This window comes from Ambystoma mexicanum, chromosome 2p (assembly GCF_040938575.1).
Source record: "Ambystoma mexicanum isolate Mex_15411 chromosome 2p, UKY_AmexF1_1, whole genome shotgun sequence".
NCBI lineage: Eukaryota > Metazoa > Chordata > Amphibia > Caudata > Ambystomatidae > Ambystoma > Ambystoma mexicanum.
This window is the reverse complement of record NC_090923.1, coordinates 967,494,503-967,515,140: the sequence shown is the minus strand read 5'-3', so window position 1 is coordinate 967,515,140 and position 20,638 is coordinate 967,494,503. Positions and strand designations below refer to the sequence as shown.

The following is a 20,638-nucleotide window of genomic DNA, read 5'->3' as shown; positions in this document are numbered from 1 at the left end:
AATGGTCCAAAAGAGTGGGTACTGTAGCTGGATCCATAAGTTCGAATTGTCCAGTTTCTGATGGCTCTTGAATTATTTTAGTTGTTTCCATTAAGCTTTCATCAATATTTATTTCCTTGTAGTACTCATTATTGTCATTTAGATATTGCAATGCTTGACAAACTTTGTGTAAATCCACTAATTGTTGCCAAATTTGTTTGTCCTTTGTTGGTACTCCATTTACTAAGACTATTAAAGAATGCTCTATTGAACATTCCACTCCTAGAGTTTGTGCATTTTCCGTTAGATCCAGTGGCAAATAAACTACTTTGCCATGAATGCCTTTCACCAATTCAGAGGAAGGTAATATTGCTGTTTTTGGATGAAGACGTATAATTGCTTGAAATGGGTGAACTGTTTGAATTATTATGCTCTCATACAAATTGAGCTGTTGCAGGATTTTTGGTAATGTAAACAATGCCAAATTATTTGTAATAGCACGTGAAGGAGTGTGGTTGTTGTCTAATTTTGCAGTACAATAACTGCAACATATTAGGCGTTCAGTTCATATTTGTTTTCAGCTAAAAGGTACAAAGCTAATTCAAACCATTTAGAGTCTTCATTGTCTTCTATTTTGTATGCTATGTCCACATTTTTTGTGTTTCTTTTGTAAAACGTTCTGCGGCAACACACACACACACACATGGTTTGGTACTTCAGCCGATGACCTTTTAAATTTTACTATTTCTTTTCTGTATGTGTGCAGAATTGTTGCTACTATGTTCTGAAACTGTTGCATTTTGTAAGTGGCTCTCACTTCCAAAATACATTTTCTGAATACAGTCAATTTCTTCTTGTAAGTATTTGGGTGTACCATGCAGAAGAGTGGTATTTAAATTGCCTAATTCGAAGCTGGACTTTTTGCATTGTATATTTTATACACTAAATTTCTTACATTGGAATGATGTATTGCTATTCTTTTGATATAATGAAAGGTACTTTTGCAAATAGGCCCAGAAATGCAAGCTAATGAATGTCCTTTTAGTTCTGTGTCTTTCCGCACTGGACAAATATCCATATTTTGCAGCACTTTCATTTTACTTTTCTCTTTACCTTTTACATATTGACTGAGGAACTGACGTAAAGGTTTGAAAGCTTTGTTTGGAATGGCACACATTGATGTGCACAGCCATTTGTACACTGGACGGTGTGGTTCTGCTGACTCGAGAGGTAATTCAGAGTTTTCAGGTGATAATTTTGTAAGCAGTGTTTCTTGTTCCATGATGGTAGTATTGATTTTCTCATACCCTCGTCCACTGCTATGGATGGCAATTGTGTTTGTTTGATTTTGTTTGTATGCTTCTTCATTAAAATATGGCTCTGTGGTTGTTCTGTGACTCCATTCACCACCACAAACATGTAAGAAATTGTTTTTGTTCACATTCCGTTTATTGCTGAGTTTCTTTTGAAGTTTGGTACTTAGTTTTGTTAGTGCATTCATCCTATTTAACACTAATATGAACAACTTCCTTTTGAGAAGGATTGCACTGTCCACAAGAGCTTGTAGGATTAACTTTCTATGGTAGGTTTTAAGGGGTGAGGATGATTTTGGTCCTCTTCTTAGTAGATTCTGAAGGACGTGACGAACATTTTTTGCTAAAAATCTTTTTTTACTATGGGTTCTTCTTGCACTATCAAGATTATTAGGAACATTGTTAGTTGTACTGGTAGCCGTTTTTTTGACATCATTTTTGTGTTTTGTGACACTTTTTGATGGACGAGGTACACTTTCGGTAGTTGAGACTTCTTTTATTTTGTTAACCAACTGCATTTGCTGTTTTGTACCAACATTCTCTACACATTCTACAACAGGTGGATGCTTACATTGGGCACCTTTATTTTTATTTGCTCTATTTCTGCGTTCCTTTCTACATAGTTGCTTTTTGGTAGGCATTCTTTGGTGTCTGTTGAAAATAAATATGTACTTTGGTCTGTTGTCCAATGTATGTGTGCAGTGGGCATGTGTGCATGAGTCTGATGAGGAAGCTCTTTGTTATGGTGTGTCAACGTGCATTGAACGCTTTCTATGATTTGGTAAGGCTCTTTACTGTTTGTATACTACTACAATGTGCTTCAGATGAGACTACAAAGTGGCCTACTTGTGACGAGAACCATTATTAATAACCGAAATGCCATAAACTTGCTACAGCAACTTCTTTTCACAATGTAACCTTCTAAGGATTACCTATGTTATTTGAGAACCAAACACACAGGGATTTGTCAGCCATTCTTTGTTCAATAAATGAATATTTGTCGGTAGAATGGTTTAGAAATCAATGCTTGCTTTGGTGCCCAAAATAAATAAATAAACCACGCAGCCTCTTTGAGGAGTAGTTACAATATAAAGGTTGTACTGTACTTACTTTTTTTTGGACGATGACCAGGTTTCTTCGGATATGTCGTCTGCAGTGCAGATGCTGTTGATTCTCAGGAGAGTAGTCTTCACTGCGATTCAAAAAAACAAAATCAATTACTTTGTGTGTTTGCAGCAATGATGATACTGCACACATTAATTGTGCTTCTTTCGTCAGAGCATTCAACTTTCATATTTCAACCCAGAGCACATGTACATTTCACTTCACTCTGTGCAGTTTTTGCATGGTACTTGCAATATGGTACGTGAAAGTCCTTCACAATAGCTAAAACTTTTAAGGGTATGGAAATACCTTGTTGTTTACAAGGTGTACTATGCATAGGAGAGAGATTTGTAAGCCATAGGGCATAGTACTAAATGGGGAAACATTCTCTACTTGTAAATTAAAAGCATGATGCTGAAAAATCGGGAGACCCTCAGAAGGAAATGTCACCACCGCAATCGGGAGCACTTACTATTCTCATACGACCACATTGCAAGTAGCATTACTGTAGGCCGTACAGTGTACACAACTCCGACATTTTCACATACAAAATTGAGTTCTGCCCTAAATAGGCATGCTTGCAACGTATGTACAGGTTATGTGGAAGACAGCAAGCAGTCATGCGGTTTGTGAATGACAAATCGGAAATCTTGCACTTAAAAGGGGGAGCGTTGTTATTGTATTCCCTATGCACATTTAGCAGCATTATTTTGTCTACATTAAATCATAAGGGTTCCACATGTTCTCTGATTAAAATATACATACCTGTAATCTATACTCATGCATGTGTACATGCATAGAGCTGTACGTAGAAATTCTCAATACTTGCACAGTAGCTTGTGAAGTAGGTTCTTTGCAATGATATGCGACTTCCATTCAGAGTCGACAGTAATTTTGAAGTGCGCAATGTTGATGACAGAGTTAAAATTAGTGATGTTCAATGTGATTGATGGATGATTTTGCGACTGCTTAGTTGTGTCCAATGAGGGACTCGCTTTGCTACTGCTGTAGAAAGGGTGGAAGGACTGGGTAAGAGTTACGTACCGCACATAGGCAACGCTTGTCCGCTGGTAGGGCATGTCACATACGGGTTTCTACAGCAAATCCTGCATGGAAAGGCGACTGTAGGCATCAACCAATCAGATGTTCACATTACTCTTTTGTGTCGAAAGACGGTGCGCACACTGAAGATGGCAGAGGTGGAGAGGGTCAAGGTTTTGGTGCTTGGAGACATTTTTGTGCAAGGCTTACAACACTATGCCGAGAGTAGTCATGTGGCACACCATTTCGATGTGAGAAGAGTGGAGGTGGTGTGGAGCGCTGACACTGAAGCGAATGCTGCAGCAATTCTACAAGTTTGTAGAGACATGCGTACACTGACCACTCCTCATCTGGTAATTTTGCATTACGGTGCTTTCCATTTGGGATACGTGAGTTCACATACTTTGTTGGCAGATTTGGCACAGTTGGTTGAAGCACTCATGAACATATTCCCTACAACGAAAGTAATTTTTTCTGCTTTACACCCTAGAGTACAATGGAATAACAATTCTGTTTTCTGTCCAGATCAAAGCATCAGGAGGTGTATCATCAATCGCGGCATGCGTGCATTTATGGTACGAGCTGGTATGTTTTTTTGAAGCCACGATAACATTGCTCCAAGCAATGCGGATTACTTTGAAGGAGATGGTCTTGCGCTATCTTCTTTGGGAAATGCAATGTTCTTTTGGAACGTAAGGCTTGCTTTAGAGAAGGTTCTGTAATGTTTGCAGGAGTAAAGCAAGGACAAAAAATACAAAAAAATACATAAAATATCAGATGTCTGTACGGTATCTGGTTCACAGATACAGGGCAAAATCCCAAAGTTTTTGTTTTCGGGGAACCAATTCTCAAGAAGGGACGTTAATCAGGAAACGGAAAATGGTGCGTAAAGCACATAGAATTGAAAAAAACCCTCACTACTAAAACCCAAGGGGAAGTAGAGTTTAAACGATTGTCATCACATACAACTTAACAACACCATAGACATATCACACAAATACACATTGCGGTGAAACTCATTGGAGCTAGAGGAAAATTAGAACAATCCAAGTAGGAAAAATATATATAAATCTTACTTTATTAATAAATATTAAAAGCAGTATATATTCATACAGTAGTGCATCACGAAAAACACAAAAGACGACTGTCTATACAATAGGACATACAATGGGGAGAGTGGAGATTTTATCAGTCCTCCTTTCGCATTTGAAAAATTAGACTATAGCGGTTATGCTTAAACGCTATTATAGAAAGAGAGTGTCAACATGTTTCGGGAAAAAATCAGATTAGATATGTTCTCAGGTATCCATTTAGGAGTAAGTAAAATGGCCATCTTCAGGACAACAAATTTCTTTATGATGAAGCTGATGTGTAGTTTAGATGAGACATCGTGGATCTAAAAGAATGTATGCATAATTAATTAATTGGACGAGATGCATGGTTTTTAAAGATTGCAGTTGTCTTCTATTGGTAATGTTCACATGGTTTGCAATGTATAAAAAAGTTTTAAAAGGCAGTACATATAATCTATAGCCTACACACGGTAAAACAGGTGTTGTACACTTAAAAAATAAGACGACATAAAACATACAGGTAACTCGTAGTTGAGTGACAGAAAAATCGGAGCAATCTCTTACTTAATTCCACTGGGTCAAGTGTGGTGGAGTAGATGCAAACGTTCATCCGTCTCAGAGTTATTTTACATAAGTTTGGCGGCACACTAGCGGCACAAATTGTAGGAACTATGGCAAGGTTCACCACATCCTATTTTTTAAAAAAACATATTAAGTTATGTTCACATATTTTATTAAATGTCAAAAGTTTATGATCACTTTATGTAAGCAAAGGTCTATACATATACAGAATTATCTAGCATAATTTAGGTGTTAAGATAATTTCCATAAAACGAATTGAACAGTGACAAATTAGCTGCTAATGTTCCAAAATGAGCTAGAGAAGGACTTACAGATAGTTTAATCACCAGCGTTCTTTCCACTATACTTTAACACTGCGTCTTTTGATTGTACAAAGAAGCTGCATGGAAGGGTCAAAAGTGAATGCAACCAAAGTTGAAGGTATGCATCCTTCTGTAGATGGAAACAGATAGGGGGAGACCCAATAGGTTGCTTGTGTAACACACGAGAAAAACTTTAAAGAGAGAAAGATGCTTAATGAATGCACACTAAGTGATTTACCTCGAGAAGCTCCCGTGAATGGCTCAAGGAAAAGCTCTTATATTAATCGTACTGGGAGACCGGGCGTATGGGCGTCCAACAAACGGGTTTAATGTTGGTAAATATGTCCAAATATGCGACGTCTGTCGGGGTCTAACAAATATGAAAAAGAAAAAACAACAGATAATAAATCTGTGTAGTATTTGAAAAAGTGCCTGCATGATAGGTTAATTTCAGCAGCAGCTTTTCACTATACGCTTTTCCCGAGTCTGTCTTTCTAACTAACATGGAGGTGACAGCTGCTGCTGAAATTAACCTATGTGTGTGCCTTTTTAAGAGATGTTGGCATATCCTCTTTCCACAATGAAAACATTTCGTTTCGCAGCACTTTCATTTTCCGCAGAGATGGAGTCCACCTCACATATGCTGGCAATCAGATTTTTCTTAGCAATGTAAAAAATGCATTGCGACCTCTTTTGCAATCACACTAACCTATCTGACAATCCGTTTTCACCAATCCACAGTTTTTGACCCACACAACACACCACCGAAAGACTCTTCTCAGAGCCGCCACTTACTCCCAGCGTACACTTCATTGTGTTTGCTCTGCTTGCACCCTCCTTTTTTTCCCCTACGACTGTCCGCAAACTTTTTCAGAACTCTTCATAATTCTATTGTTATACTGAGAAAGGCGGCTCTGAAAAGAGCCTTTTCTGTAATTTTTGGTTGTTTTTACGTTTATTGCTTAACAGTACACAGCACACTAGGAGAAGAGGCCAAAGGAAGCTAAGGAAGGGACACCAGCCACGGGGTTAAGAAAGGGCAAGTGAACAGAGAAAGATATAGGGTTAGCACTTCGAAAACTCTCCCCCTTGCAGAGTACTGCGTCACAATAATCGGACAAGGAGGATGCTGTGGAGTAAATCAATCGACTACGCTCTTCACATGGCACCACCTTGCAAATTTCCGCAGTGTGGAACGAAGTGAGGTGTCGCTTCTTGGTTGTCGTACCAAAACTGTACGCACCAAATCTCCCGCGACTCAGCACCACCTCGTACTGGTTACACCTCACCAAGTTCGCACGAGCTTTTGGTACGTTCCCATAAACGGAAAACAACCACCACACCCACGACTCCTGGCAAGTGCTCCTAGTGTGGAGTTCCTCCACTTCATTCTCTTCGTCCTCTTCTTCCTCGCTCTCTACATCCTCACCCGTATATCTCTCTGCAGGCCCTTGGGGAGGTGGTGGTGGTGGTGGTAGGTTTGGGGGTGGTGCAGAGGCTAATGACCCAACAGCAGCCATAGAAGCCACACCGATTACTTTCCTTTTGGTCACTACAGCAGTAAAGGCAGTACACCTCAATCTGCTATAGCTACAAGGACAAGGAAGATGCGCTCGGGGGTGTGGCCATTTGTAGGGGTGGAGGGGTGTGCCTCGTGACCGTCTTCAATCCCTACAAAGCGGTCCAAAAATTTTACACAGCAAGTCCTGAGGTCGGCTATTGTCTGGGATATGTGAAAGTACAATTTTTACACTCTACAATACTTTGCCTTGTGTGTACAAGTTCTTTTGTACTGTTGCGGAAGCACACCAACCGCGTAAATTAGTCCCCACGCTGAGCGTGGGTGCGGTCACATAATGAGGTCTTCAACACATCTGCGCCAGTAATGAAAGTCCCCTGCACAGCAAATGTAGAGTATCAAACGTGCGCATGCGCGCAAGTGTCCTACGGACAGTGTTTGGGTTCTCAAAGTACATCAAAGTGCGAGACAAGTGGGACGGACAGTTAGGGACAGGTGCAATGTTCGCTATACTTATGTTTGCACTGCGCTTGTGCACGCATGCTATGTTCACTGTACGGACAGTTCCAATGTCCTTAGGACAACTCCATTTTGTTCGCCTACGACCTTGCCGGCCACTGCGCCTGTTCTACGGACGGCACCATTTTGGCTGCACCCGATACGGACAGCTGTACAGTCCTTCACACACTCCCATTTTGCTCATTTACATCCATTCCGGATATCTGGTGTGTTCATCACACATGTACCAACCATCTAGTTTCCAAACAGTACGGCAAGGTATTATATACTTTGGACACCCCTTTCTGTTTATGTACGCACAATTTCAACAGATGATGCATTCAAGCATCACATCCATCTTACTTCACATTACTAAGGGTAGGTATACTGCCTTTACAGAACCCACATTCCATTCCTTGCGGATAGGTCGAACAGGTGCGCTGTTGGCGAACATTTTAAGTCTTTTTTAAAAAAATAATTTTAAACACAAACTCTTTCTCCAACTACTGTACAAAAACATTGAAAACACACACATCATTCTAAAGAAATAGCGGGGGAAGCAGACACTGAAACAAATATGGGGGAATTAGAATTCAACACGGGCTGGTTATGAGGAGAAGATTTGTGAGGGGAAGAAGGGATGGATATTTCGTCAAAACGTCTATTTTCCTCTTGAAGGTTTGGGGATGGGTCCGTAGGGAATGGAGAAGCAGGGCAGGTGCAGTTGGGGCAATGGTAACAAACATTTCCTCTCACACAGTCCTCAACAAACTCCCGTAAACTTTTAAAATTCTCGTTCAATATGTCAATTTTCTGCTCTATCCTTTTTATCCTGTCTTCTTCTCTCTTCTTTGTTGCCCTTTCTTTTTTCCTTTCCTGGTCTGTTGAAAAAAAAATACATAAGTTAAATGTCTATAAAATACTGGTTATTATTTTGCATATGCAAAGCAATGTGTACCATTATTGTCGCTGTCTTCAGACATTTCCCCATGCGGGAAATACTCCTCCAGCCACTCCAAAGTACTAGCCATTTCTGAGTCAAAACAACAGAAAGAAATTATTATTTTTGCACCGCATACGAAAAAAAACCCACACCCATATAAAAAAATGACCTGCACTCACTCTTTTGCTGTAATCTCCCTTCGTACTACTGCGTCTGTCCCCTGTCATTCCAGGCTGCCAAGTTTCTGTGAAGTGATTACGCTGGAGGCATCCTTTTTTTTATGGTACCATCCACTTCATTCTACATGGTTATTAAATGTGTCGTTTTCTTTTCCCATCTTCAGGTTTCCATATTTACTTATTACTACTTATAATATCTTTATTTCCTTCTTCTACATTGCACACTTTTTGTGAAAGACAATAGTACTTTTTCAGCTACCCCCCGCCTCTTTGGGTAATGTTTATCCTGTCCGCCCCGGTCCGCAAACAGGCACTCAGTCCGTCCCTTTCCAATATCAATAGGGAGGGGTTTCCATATGTTCTATGTTAAATGTATGTCAAGTACGTAGATTATACTACATTTCTCTCAAAATCACATAATTACAGTGTATATTCTGCACAACAACTTCATTGCCACAATGTCATGCTTAAGTTCCACCTTCCAAAAACCTGTACAATCCACTACAAAAAAAACTTTGTTAAGGGGACTATATGGTTAAGTTCCCCTCTCAAAAACCAGTAAAATTCACTACAAAAAAAACTTTGTTGAGGGGAAGTTATGGGTAAGTTGTCCTAACAAAAACTTGTACACTTCACTAAAAAAATACTTTCCACCTCCCCTTTATGCTTCAAATTAAAACCGAAAACCCCCTGAAATTCGACAGTTATGGTAAACTAAGCCCCCAACCCTGCCACCACCCCTGTGCACTGCTAACTCTAACACCCAGACCATGAAAGATGTAATCTCAAATGTCATTGATGACATCAATGACGGCATCACTTGATATGATATGATATGGTATTTGTAACGCGCCTATACACATGTGTTTCAAGGCGCGACGAGGCAGGGAGGGGGGGACAAGGGGAGACAGACAACGATCTTACTAGGCCAGGTGTCATTCAGATCGCGCAAGTGCAGGGGTGGGGGAGGGGGAAAAGTGCAAGGGGAAGGGGAGGGGGGGGAAGTGCAGTACAAGGTAAGTGGCGTAACGTAATAAATAAATAAATAGGGCCAGCTGGTGGCAAGTGTGAGGTAAGTGCAGAACAAGTGCTGGGGGAGGGGGGGGGCTGTAGGGATACAGAGACAGTCCCGCAGTGCAAAGGGGTTCCAGGGCATCAGTGCAAGTGGAGAGTGGCAGGGCCCAGGGCCGAGGCCGTTTAGAGTGGTCCAGTTGCAGGATCAGTGCAGTTTCAGTGAGGAATTAAATTAGCTGTTCAGCAGGGGTGAGGGAGAGAGAAAGCAGAAGCAAAGAGGAAGGTTTTGAGGTGCTTCCGGAACCGGAGATGGTTCTCCTCAAGTTTCAGGGAGGCAGGAAGGCTGTTCCAGAGGGAGGCCCCTGCCGCGGAGAGAGATCTACCCCCAGCTCGTTGCTTAGAGAAGCGGCTAACCCTGAGGGAATTGGAGGCGGATGAGCGAAGGGCTCGGGAAGGAAGATATTTGGGAAGAGAGAGTTGAAGGTATTTAGGACCCAGGCCCCAGAAGGCCTTGTGGACAATGCAGAGGGTTTTGAACTTTATCCTCGCAGCCACTGGGAGCCAGTGTAGAGATTTCAGTCCTGGAGAGATACGGTCCCTGGGCTTGAGGCCAAGGACAAGTCTCGCAGTTCTGTTCTGGATGAGTTGCAGAGGGCGGAGAGTGGAGGCAGGCAGATTAAGATAGAGGCTGTTACAGTAGTCCAGCTTCGAGAGAACCAGGGCTCGGGAGACAGTGAGCTTCTGGGGGAAGGAGAGGAAGGGAAGAATACCTCTGAGGAGGTGCAGCTGGTAGTGTGACCTCTTGGCGACGTCAGAAATATGAGGAGAGAAGGAGAGTGTGGAGTCGAAGATGACCCCAAGGTTTTTTGCCTTGCAGGTAGGAGCAGGGAGGGGGCCAAGGGAGGCAGGCCAGAGAGCTACAGGGAAGGAGGGAGTGGGAGTACCGATGAGTAGGATCTCAGTCTTACTGGCATTAAGGCAGAGGTCATTGGCGGCACACCATTCTTGGATAGCAGACAGACAGTCAGAGATGAGGGAAGGAGAGGGGGAGGCTGAGGGTAGCCTGAAGATGATTTGGGTATCGTCCGCATAGCACTGGAAATTAGGGCAGAGAGCGGCGATGCGGTGGGCAAGGAGTGCCAGATACTGGTTGAACAGCCAGGGAGAGAGATTAGATCCCTGGGGGACACCACAGGTGGAGAAAAAGATGTCGGAGAGGAAGGACCCCAGTTGGACCTGGGAGGGTCGATTTGAAAGGAAAGAGGTCAACCACGCCAGAGCCTGACCAGTGATACCCAGGTTTTCCCGGAGACGGTTGAGCAGGATGGCATGGTTGACAGTGTCAAAGGCAGAGGAGAGATCGAGCAGAATGAGAGCACACGGAGTGTTGGAATCGAGGTTCAAGAGCAGGTCTTCACGGATGTTCAGGAGAGCAGTTTCCGTGCTTCTGGCAGCTCTGAAGCCAGATTGATGGTCATGAAGACTACCCACAGATTCAGCATGGAGGTTAAGCTGGGAGATGGCCAGTTTCTCCAGGAGCTTGCCCAGGAAGGGAGTGATGGAGATAGGGCGATAGTTAGCCGGGCAGGAGGGGTCGGAAGAGGGTTTCTTGAGAAGAGGGTGCACAAGGGAGTGCTTGAGGGGGGAAGGGAAGACTCCAGAGGCGAAGGAGTGGTTGCAAAAGTCAGCCAGGGCAGGAGCCAGGGAGTCGATGTGGTCCTTGATAGTTTTGTAGGAACAGGGGTGAACCTGTTTAGACGAGACTTTCATAGATCGGACTTGTCTGGAAACCTCGTCAGCAGAGAAAGGTGGAAAGGCAGAGAAAGAGGGAGGAGGGGTGACCGCAGAAGGGCCAGAGGAAGGGTCGGGTAGGGAGGGAGGGAGGTGAAAGGAGGAGAGCGAGGACAGGATGTCCTGAGTTTTAGAGATGAAGTGAGAGGCCAGTGCAGTGCAGAGGGCCTGGGAGGGGACAGGAGAGGTAGAGACTGCAACAGGGTTGGCCAGCTCCTTGCAGATTTTAAAGAGTTCGGCGGAGTTGTTTGATGCCGCAGAGATGCGGGCTTGGATAAGGGCTCTCTTCTTGGTGAGAACGGAGAGCCGGTACTGCCTTTGGAGCAGGCGGCAGGCCAGTTTGTCAGAGGATGAACATGAAGCATGCCATTTCCTCTCTGCAACCCTGCACTTGCGTTTTAGGGTGGCGAGATCCAAGTCATACCAGGAGTTACATTTGGCTTTGGGCTTCAGGCGGATTCTCATGACGGGGGCAAGGATATCAAGAGTAACAGATATAGCAGAGTGGAGCATGGAGAGGGCTGTGTCAGGGTGGGAGTCAGCCGAAGGGGCGGGGGGGGCGAGAAGGTAGCAGCAAAAGCCTCAACTGACACACGCTTCATGGGTCGGATGACCGAGAAGGTGGGTGGCAGTGAAGAGGGTGGCTTTGCCTGTGGGGTAGGCAGGGTGAGGTGGGAGGATAGGAGAAAGTGATCACTCCAGGAGAGAGGAGTGGAGAGAGGGACGGAGAGGGGAAGGTCAGAAGAGATCAGAGCATCAAGAGTGTGCCCAGCAGAGTGAGTAGGCCCAGATGGGAGAATAGAGAGTGAGAGAGAGTCGCAGAGGTCACGAAAGAGACCAGTGGGGGGACTGGAGGCATCAAGGTGGATGTTAAAGTCGCCAAGAAAGAGGAGTTGAGTGGTTGAGGACAGGAGTGCGGAGGAGAGGTCAGCCCACTCAGAGAGGAAGGAGGAAATTCGACCAGGTGGCCGATAGATAGTAGCCACGGTAAGGGAATGGCTAGGAGAGAGAGAGAGTCGGCAGACAAGGCATTCAAAAGAGGAGTAGGTCTGCGTAGGAGTGACAGTGGCAGGAATCCACTCAGGGAAGATAAGGGCAACACCACCCCCTGCACGGTTGGGCCTGGGCACGGAGAGGATCTTGTAACCATCAGGTAGGAGTGTGTCAAAGCTGGTGGCAGAGCTGGCTGTGAACCATGTCTCAGTGAGACAAAGGACGTCGAGGTCCAGTTCCTCAAGAAGGTGACAGATATTGGAGGAGTGCTTGATGGCAGAGCGAGTGTTTAGTGTGGCAATGTGGAGAAGGCTGCCATCCTTGAAGAACTTCCGGGGAGGGGTACAGATCAGAGGTACGCCCTGCGGAGGTATTGAAGAAGGAGGTGAAGAAGGAGCACGAGAGGGGGCAGGGAGCGAGGGTAGAGGCAAGGTGGCCAAGGATAGAGGAGGGGGGACAGCAGGAGAGGAGAGGAAGTTGATGAGGTGTGGGAAGCGTCTATCGAAGAGGTGAAGGTTGGCCTGAGGGCCTTGGACCAAGACGGTCCCATTAGCGTAGACATTAAGGATGGCCTTGGAGGAGCGGAAGGGGGCCAAGAGGACATCCCAACGGGTGCCACCATTAATGGGACAGGAGGAGAAAGGAGAGAGCACAGAGACCATATGAAGGGTCCATAGGTCAGGCGAAGGCACGAAAAAGAGGATGTCAGTGAGAGTTTCCTTAGAGCAGGCATTAGTGTAGGTGTCAGCGATAGGGAGGCCTGGGTTGGAGACCAGGATGTCCTTTTTAAACTTTTTCCTACCAGATTTAGTGAGGAGAGCAGGATAGTCAAAGGAGAAGCAGTTAGAGAAGATAGGCGAGACGGAGAGCACCATGGAGTAGGAGGGAGGGAGGGGGGGGAGACAGACGAAACGAGAGCACGCAGACAGGAAGTGAGCGGCAAGCCCCTTTCTTTTCCTTTCCTGCCATACATACATATGTACATTCAGTATAAGAATTTCACTAAAGGAATGTTATACTTCACAGTGCAACCAAAAACCACTGCACATTCCCCCATTATGGTAAGCTAAGCAACCATAACTCACACCATCTACGTGCATTGCTAAGACTAACACCCAGGACATCAAAGATGACATCACAAATATCATTGATGACATCACTGATGACATCACATGTGTGCCTCACTTATTTTGGTGCATCTCACTGCTATGTTATGTAATCCTATGACTTCCGTGAAGGACATCACAGATAGGTCAGGCTGATTGGAGTCGATGTGGCCACTAAGGAAGGCCTAAAGTGGTCAGTAAAGATGGCCTGAAGTGGTCAGTAAGGAAGGCTGTTTTGCTGCACAGTATTTAGCTATTCCAGAGTGCAAGGGTGAGGTAAGTCTGGGGTGGGGATGGAGGAGCCAGAGAGGATTGCTCAGGAGTGGAGGCAAGAGTGGTAGAAAAGGTTGCAGAAGGACCGGTAGCAGTGTTTCTTTTGTGAAAGGTAAGAAGCAAAGCAATCGGATCAGAGGATGGAACGGAGGATCAGTGGGGGAATCGTGAAGGAGTGTCATGAAAGCAACTGGTGATTGGCAGCTAGAGAGTGGTAAGGGGGGGGGTCTGAGATGGAGTTAAGTAGTCACAGATGTAGATGACATAAAGATTTATTGGGCCTTCCGCAAGCAGCTGAAGACTTTTCTGTTCACCCAGGAGGCAGCCATTGTGAAATGCAGATCCTAAAGAACTTGTTTTTGCTTGTAATGGTTTCACATGCTTCTTAACCTATGTAACCCCGCAAACAGTGCCTTGATGCCTCCGGGCTTAGAGCACTTTGTAAATATAAGAAATAAAATAAAATAAATAAATAAAATTGAGGGAAGTTACAATTCTTGCCAATTTAAACAGTCTGTAACCAATTGCCAGGTGCAGGAATTGCCTTTAAGCAACCAGCACTGGAATTCCACAGGGTAGTTTCTCTTGGGTTTAAATGCCACACCAAAGCCCAGGATAGCTACTTCATGAAGCACAATTCTCTGCGTTCTATCACACCCTCCCAATCCGGCGTGCGCCAACTAAGCAAAATAGAACACAACAACGAGCTGCCTTCATCTTGATGTTCAAACAGCTCCACTTCACCACACCACACCACCTCTGGGAGAGTTCAGGCTCTAGCGTTGCCCTTATAGGTCACATGTTCCAGGTTTAGAGGGTCTTTGGCCCCCCCTTGACAGGGTCAAACACATGATCATGTCACACATTACACTTCTTCATATGCTTGTGGTACTTTGTAATATTGCACATTACACTTTACACATACTGACTTCGAGTTCTGTTCTGCATAACAAGTTTACTTTTTTATTCATATGATTCTGAACATCATGTTGTGCGCATATAAGAAATATAGGGCAATTCAATTTTTTTACCATCTCGAGTTTGCCTAATGCAATTTTCAAAATGTCTGAAGCATAACCAAATTCATACTTACGTGTATAATTGTGTCAAAAGTCTTGAAACTGGAGGAGGCCAATTCCGAGTAATCGGGCTCTAAACTTTGAATTTCCCTGTGGAGATCTTCATTATAGGAAAGTGAAAAAACGTTTAATCGAGTTGTTGGACTCTTACCAAATTTGGCATATTTAATTGGTTTCATTATTTAGGTCCTGGGGGGAGGGGCAGTTCTATTGCTGTTGCTGGAACCTGGGCACTACTGTACAAATGATGCATCTTTGAAAATGCTATGTTCCACTGTAGGAGGGGATATCTGTGGTAGCCTCCACCGTCAGTGGGGTTTGGGAAGACGGTATGAGCTGATAAATAGTGACTAATTATAGCAGTAGTGAGGGTTCAAAGAAGATCTTCAATCTGCCTCTGATCCACAAGGATCACTGTGATCTGCCCTTATTTCAGGAATGTGGGCTCGTGAGACATCATCTCAAATTGGCTTGCACAAAGAGGACTTCTCATTCCTGCATGTGAAAGGAAGCCTCCTGAATGCATGTTGGGCTAAGATGGAGAGGACAGAGGGAGCACAAAATAAGAATATACATGGCATGAAATTGGTGATTTGTAGCAAAGAAACAAAAATCAGATATTGAAATCAAATATTTCCCTTTACTTTTCTCTCCAAGGTTTCCAAAATGTGTGAAGAAATAACACTGTATATTGAAGGACGGTCTGGAGAAGATCCTCTTGTGAAAGGTGTTCCCGATGACAAGAACCCATTTAAAGAGAAAGGAGCCTGCGTCATTGCATAAAAGGCACCCAAATTGCAATCTGCTTTATTTCCAGTGAGACCCCCATGTTTTCAAGCCCTCATAAAATCTATGTAAGATTACCCAAGCTTGAATTGAATGTTGAGTGAATATTTCATCTATAAATCTTGCTTATGTTTATGTGTACTATAAAGATACAACACAATCCATTGTGCTATTTGATGGGATTTAAAGACAATTTCACAAAGGCTTCATGTTCCTATTGATCCATTTGTCATTTTAGTTTCCAGATACATTTTTCAATATTTATACACTTTTTTACAGTTTTAATATGAATAACATGCCTACTCACTCTTGGATCACTTTTTAGAGGTCTCGTAACAGAGGATTACTTCTTACATATCTTCACCATAGCACTTAAATCATTTCTACCACTCTGTACACAATTGTGCAATTTCGAATAAAGATTCTACTTTTTCTCTATCATGTTAGCCGCCTCGATTGGTAGTAACTCACTTGTTCTTTGACAGATCAAACTGCATGAATACGAAGATCTATATTTTACCAATGTTATTTCCTGGACTATAAACTCAGATGCAAGGCCCCACGCCACTGCCAGCTTCCTGTCCTAGTTATACTTATCTGTCTTTTCTGCTTGTTTCAGCAGGGAAGGGAGCACAGTTTAAAGCAGTGTTTTTAAATAAATGCAAGGAGGAGGGTTATGGTGAGTACACAAGATGAGCAGCATGGCTATCAGAAGGAATCAGAGGTAACTGAAGATTTAAAAATTGAGATGATTAGAAATAGAAATCGTACATGATATTTCAGAAAATTAGGACACAGTTGTTATATCCTGATCTCCCCTCTAAGTAGCAAACAGGCTTTTGCAGAATGGAACTTCTGACATTATGGAACTTTCATCTGCTGGCCACAGGAGGGTTCCATGATGCACAGTTGAGATGACTACAGTAAGGATGGATGGCCAGTGACTGTCTATTGATATCTACTGCTGTCTTTGCATATCTTGATGAGAGGACTGCATTTGAGGTTGTTGTACTGAATAAACAGCCCTGCATGGAAGACTCATCACTTCATGCAATCTTTAAATATAAGAAGAGTTAAGGCACAAACATGGAATTTGCAATATTAATACAGATTCAATTGTAATTACATTTTAGAGCATCGTGATGAATCATAGAGGAGAAATAACTCAAGATAGATAGGATTTCTGGAGTGCACAGTGTGACATTTCTGGTAATTGTTTTGCATACTAGTATAAGCATTATCTGGACTAGAAAGCCATCTGATTATTTGGTGAAATGCAAATATATAAGAGTGTCATCTAGAAACCTACATTTTACAATCCACTTAGGGTAATTCTATATCTCCTGTTTACCGTAATAAACAAAGGCAACATATGCTTTGAACAAATTGAGTATGTCTCTGCTAGCAATGATGTCTTAAATTCAACTTCACCCTGCAAAAGGACACGCTTATTCATTGAAATGTAATTGTTTGATGGAGTGCCTGCAATCTCTCCAAACAACCTGCCACTATAATGAATGTGCAATCCGGTGGTCATATGGTTGTTTGAGAGCTCAGAGAATGATGAGAAGTGGTTGAGGAATGTTCATAAGAGCCTGGGTGCCAACTTCTCATTTTTAGTTTAAGCTAATGTGTGCCACCCAGAAGCCGAAAGCATTGCATTGTTGTACAGCTAAGAAGAAGATGGCATATGAGGAGAGACACAAAGCGTATTGGTTTTGTTGGGTTTATTACTCAGTCATTGTGGTCCAGGACCACGCTAACTCCAATGACCATTCCCACCAACTTCCGGCCTCTCCCCACCCAAAACACCTCCTCCTGGGATCTCTTTGAAGTCGATTTATTAAGCAGTAACATAAAACTATGTACTCAAATTGCCTGCAGTGTTTTTTCAAAGTTTCTTAGAGTTAATGTCTTAATTGGATATTTAAATATGGCATTATAAAAATGCCTTAACCAAGTGTTCCTTCAGCCACTTCATTTATAAGCAGTGTGCGTGTGCTTCACCAAGCCCTATTACAAACCAGAATCAGCAAAGCCAACAATCTTGGCTACTGTAGAGTTATTACATTGGCTTTTGCTAGGCAATGCTAATTTATTCCCAGATACCTGCACCATTTTGGAGCTGGTACCTCTATTGGCCAGTTTGTAACATTTTGGCAGCACCTGGAAAATGCTTATCCCTTACCTGAACAAAAGCCAAAACCGTTGGCATTGCCAATGCTTGTTACCTCTGGTTGCTGCTCCAACCTTTGTTCAGGTTTTTGGCTTTGCATATCAACTGTGTGCCCTCTACGCAGATGAGATCTATTATTCCAACATTGCTCCTTATATTGGCCAGGGATCACATTTATTATAGAACAAATGTGAGCTGTGTGGCTATCCAGTTAAAAAAAAAAGCAGAATGACAACAAACCATCTTCTGATCTGCCTTAAAGTTGTGCATTTGTCGGGCAGAGATGGTGAGTGTAGCAGACATATCATGACCCCCTTCATTTCCTGCTCCAACGTATAAATGCGGGTTCCTAACCGCAAACATGACTTTTCATCCTAGCGGATATACCATGTATTCCTATGGAATCCACCTGAAATTACAACCGAGCAGGCAGATTCTATCTGAATCCATTGTAAATGCCTCTGGCGATCATCATTTGTGGGAGCCATTTACACCCTCCGTCTCCTCTGCTCTTTCAATGCTGAAAGTCAGAACCGAAGAAGGGAGGACTGCTGACCAATGTTAGGTTGTCATGACCTTAGAGGAACAAAGTTAATTCCGTAGGGGCATACACAGGGTTTAGCCCTGAAGACGGACTATGTCCGAACTGCATTGGTAAACCAAGATAATGTATGCATACTGCCTCACGCGATTAGAAGAATACAATTGTGTGTTTTAAAGCAATCCTTGGTTGGAGAGTTATATGAAGTGGTGCAATCGATTTGATATGAACTATATGAACTTTATGTATATGGGTTTTCTAAATTTGAGCTACTAGCAAGCACGTGGTTATCTGAATATGTCCTCTGGATTTACTGTTGTGAGCCATTTACACCCTCCCACCCGAGAAGTGGAAAACTGGAGTGGAAAGGCAATTTCGCCTATGTTCTACTCTTAAAATAGCCACTTAGTGAGGAAAAGGCCACAGAGAATATCCAGATAATCAGCCATGAGCAATTGGTGTCTGCAGCCAACAGAGAGTCCGGAGCACTTAACAAGCTATTCTCCAGTAGGTAGGATGGTGTGTTCTGATGCGAAAAGTCACAGATTAGCCACTTGGCACTGCTTCACATTTCTAGAGATCGACTGTTTTGTTATTTACCTCTTTTAAGGTGGTAAGCAAGCAGCAAAGCACGTTGCCCCTCCCCAGCACCTAGTCGTTCATTTGTATTTTATTTCCAGGGGTGAGGTGCTGCAAGGCCCTTCATAGCGAATGGCTTTCAGATGGTCTGTGTCCCGCAGGGTGTACCCCAAATCTTGCTGGGCTCAAAATGGCTATAGGCAACGTTGCTCTGCAGAAGGCGTCAATCACAGATGTTAAAGAAATCTACTTTCCAAATATGTGCATGAGGATAAAAGTTGGTTACAAAAGGACACTCATTTGCAGATGTGCACAGGGTATTGCATTCACGTCAATGTTTTCTTTGCACTTCCTTTGTTTCCCTTTCCGATGGGGTCATTACATTTCACCCGTCCCTTTGAGGACACCTGTGTCCCGTTCCCTTTATCTACGATTGCCATGTTTAATTACTGATAACCTTCATTACACTGAATCCTAGTCTTACTTATAAAAGCCATACCATCTTTAAGTTGCCCACAACATGGAGCTAGGCACTCCCTAGTCTAGACATAGAAAACCCTCTAGGTTAATACTCTCCCTCCTGAGCCAATCCTGTTTCAAATACCAAATAACACTCCCTATGTCCTCATTCTCCTTGACCTCTCCTCTGCCTTTGACACAGTTAAACACAACATCCTGATTGCACGTCTTCGTGATGCCCTGGGAATCACAGGTCAAGCTCTGGCGTGGCTAATCTCCTTTCTTTCGACCGCCCATCCCAGGTGGAACTCGATCCTTTTTCTCGACTATTGCTCTCTCAAGCTTTGGTGTTCCCCAGGGATCTAACCTCTCCCCCAGGTTTTTCAACGTCTATATGGCTGCCTTGGCACAGATGATTTCCACTTTCACCTCTAACTTGCAGTGTTATGCGGATGACACTCAACTATCTTTCAGGGTACCCCCAGCCGCCTCCTCTTCCTCGCTCATTTCTGACTGTCTGTCCGCTATTCAGTCTTGGTGTGCTGCAAACGTCCTCTGCCTCAACGCCAGTAAGACCGAGATCATTCGCATTGGTACCCCTGCTCCCGCTTTCCCACTTTCACTTTGTCTGGCCTCCCTTGGCCCTGTGCCTGCACCCTCCTGCGAGTCAAAAAATCTCGGGGTCATCTTCGACTCCACTCTCTCCTTCTACTCTCACATCTCTGACATCTCAAAAAAGTTTAACTGTCAGCTACACCTCCTCAGAGGTACTCTACCTTTCCTCACTTTCCCTCAGTGGCTCACTGTCTCCAGAGCCTTGGTTCTCTCTAGGCTGGACTAATGCAACATCCTCTTCCTAAACCTCCCTTCTTCTGCCCTGCGCCCTCTGCGAGACTTATCCTTGGCCTCAAGCCCAGGGACTGTATCTCTCCTGCACTGAAATCCCTTCACTGGCTCCCTGTGGCTGCAAGGATCAAGTTTAAGACCCTCTGCATTGTCTAATAGGCTTTTTGGGGCCTGGGTCCCACCCACAACGCTTCCTACCTAAATACTGTCCCTCACAAACCCTTTGCTCATCTTCCTCCAACCTTCTACGAGTGAGCCGGTTCTCCAAGCAGAGATTTGCAGGAAGATCCTTATCCTCGGCAGGTGCTTCCCTCTGGAATAGCCTCCCTGCCGCCCTAAATCTTGAGTCTGACCTTAAATTCAGGAAACCCCTCAAGACCTTCCTCTTCTCCTCCTCCTTCTCTCTCCCCCTACCCTGCTAACCTAGCGCTCTGCTCTCTCCATCTCTCCCTCCTCCTCCTT

At 43.8% G+C, this 20,638-nt stretch overlaps 1 protein-coding gene across 2 annotated transcripts in view; it reads left to right on the top strand.

The window, feature by feature from the left end:
• The window catches only part of LOC138566978 (guanine nucleotide-binding protein G(T) subunit gamma-T1-like), a 100,047-nt gene extending 84,034 nt beyond the window's left edge, over positions 1 to 16,013 (top strand). For both annotated transcript variants that reach the window (XM_069644770.1, XM_069644769.1), the window contains exon 3: positions 15,447 to 16,013. In XM_069644770.1, the coding sequence (XP_069500871.1) occupies positions 15,447 to 15,572 (126 nt within the window). In that variant the 3' untranslated portion in view covers positions 15,573 to 16,013. The remainder of the gene's footprint in view (positions 1 to 15,446) is intronic.
• The last annotated feature ends 4,625 nt before the right edge of the window (positions 16,014 to 20,638 follow it).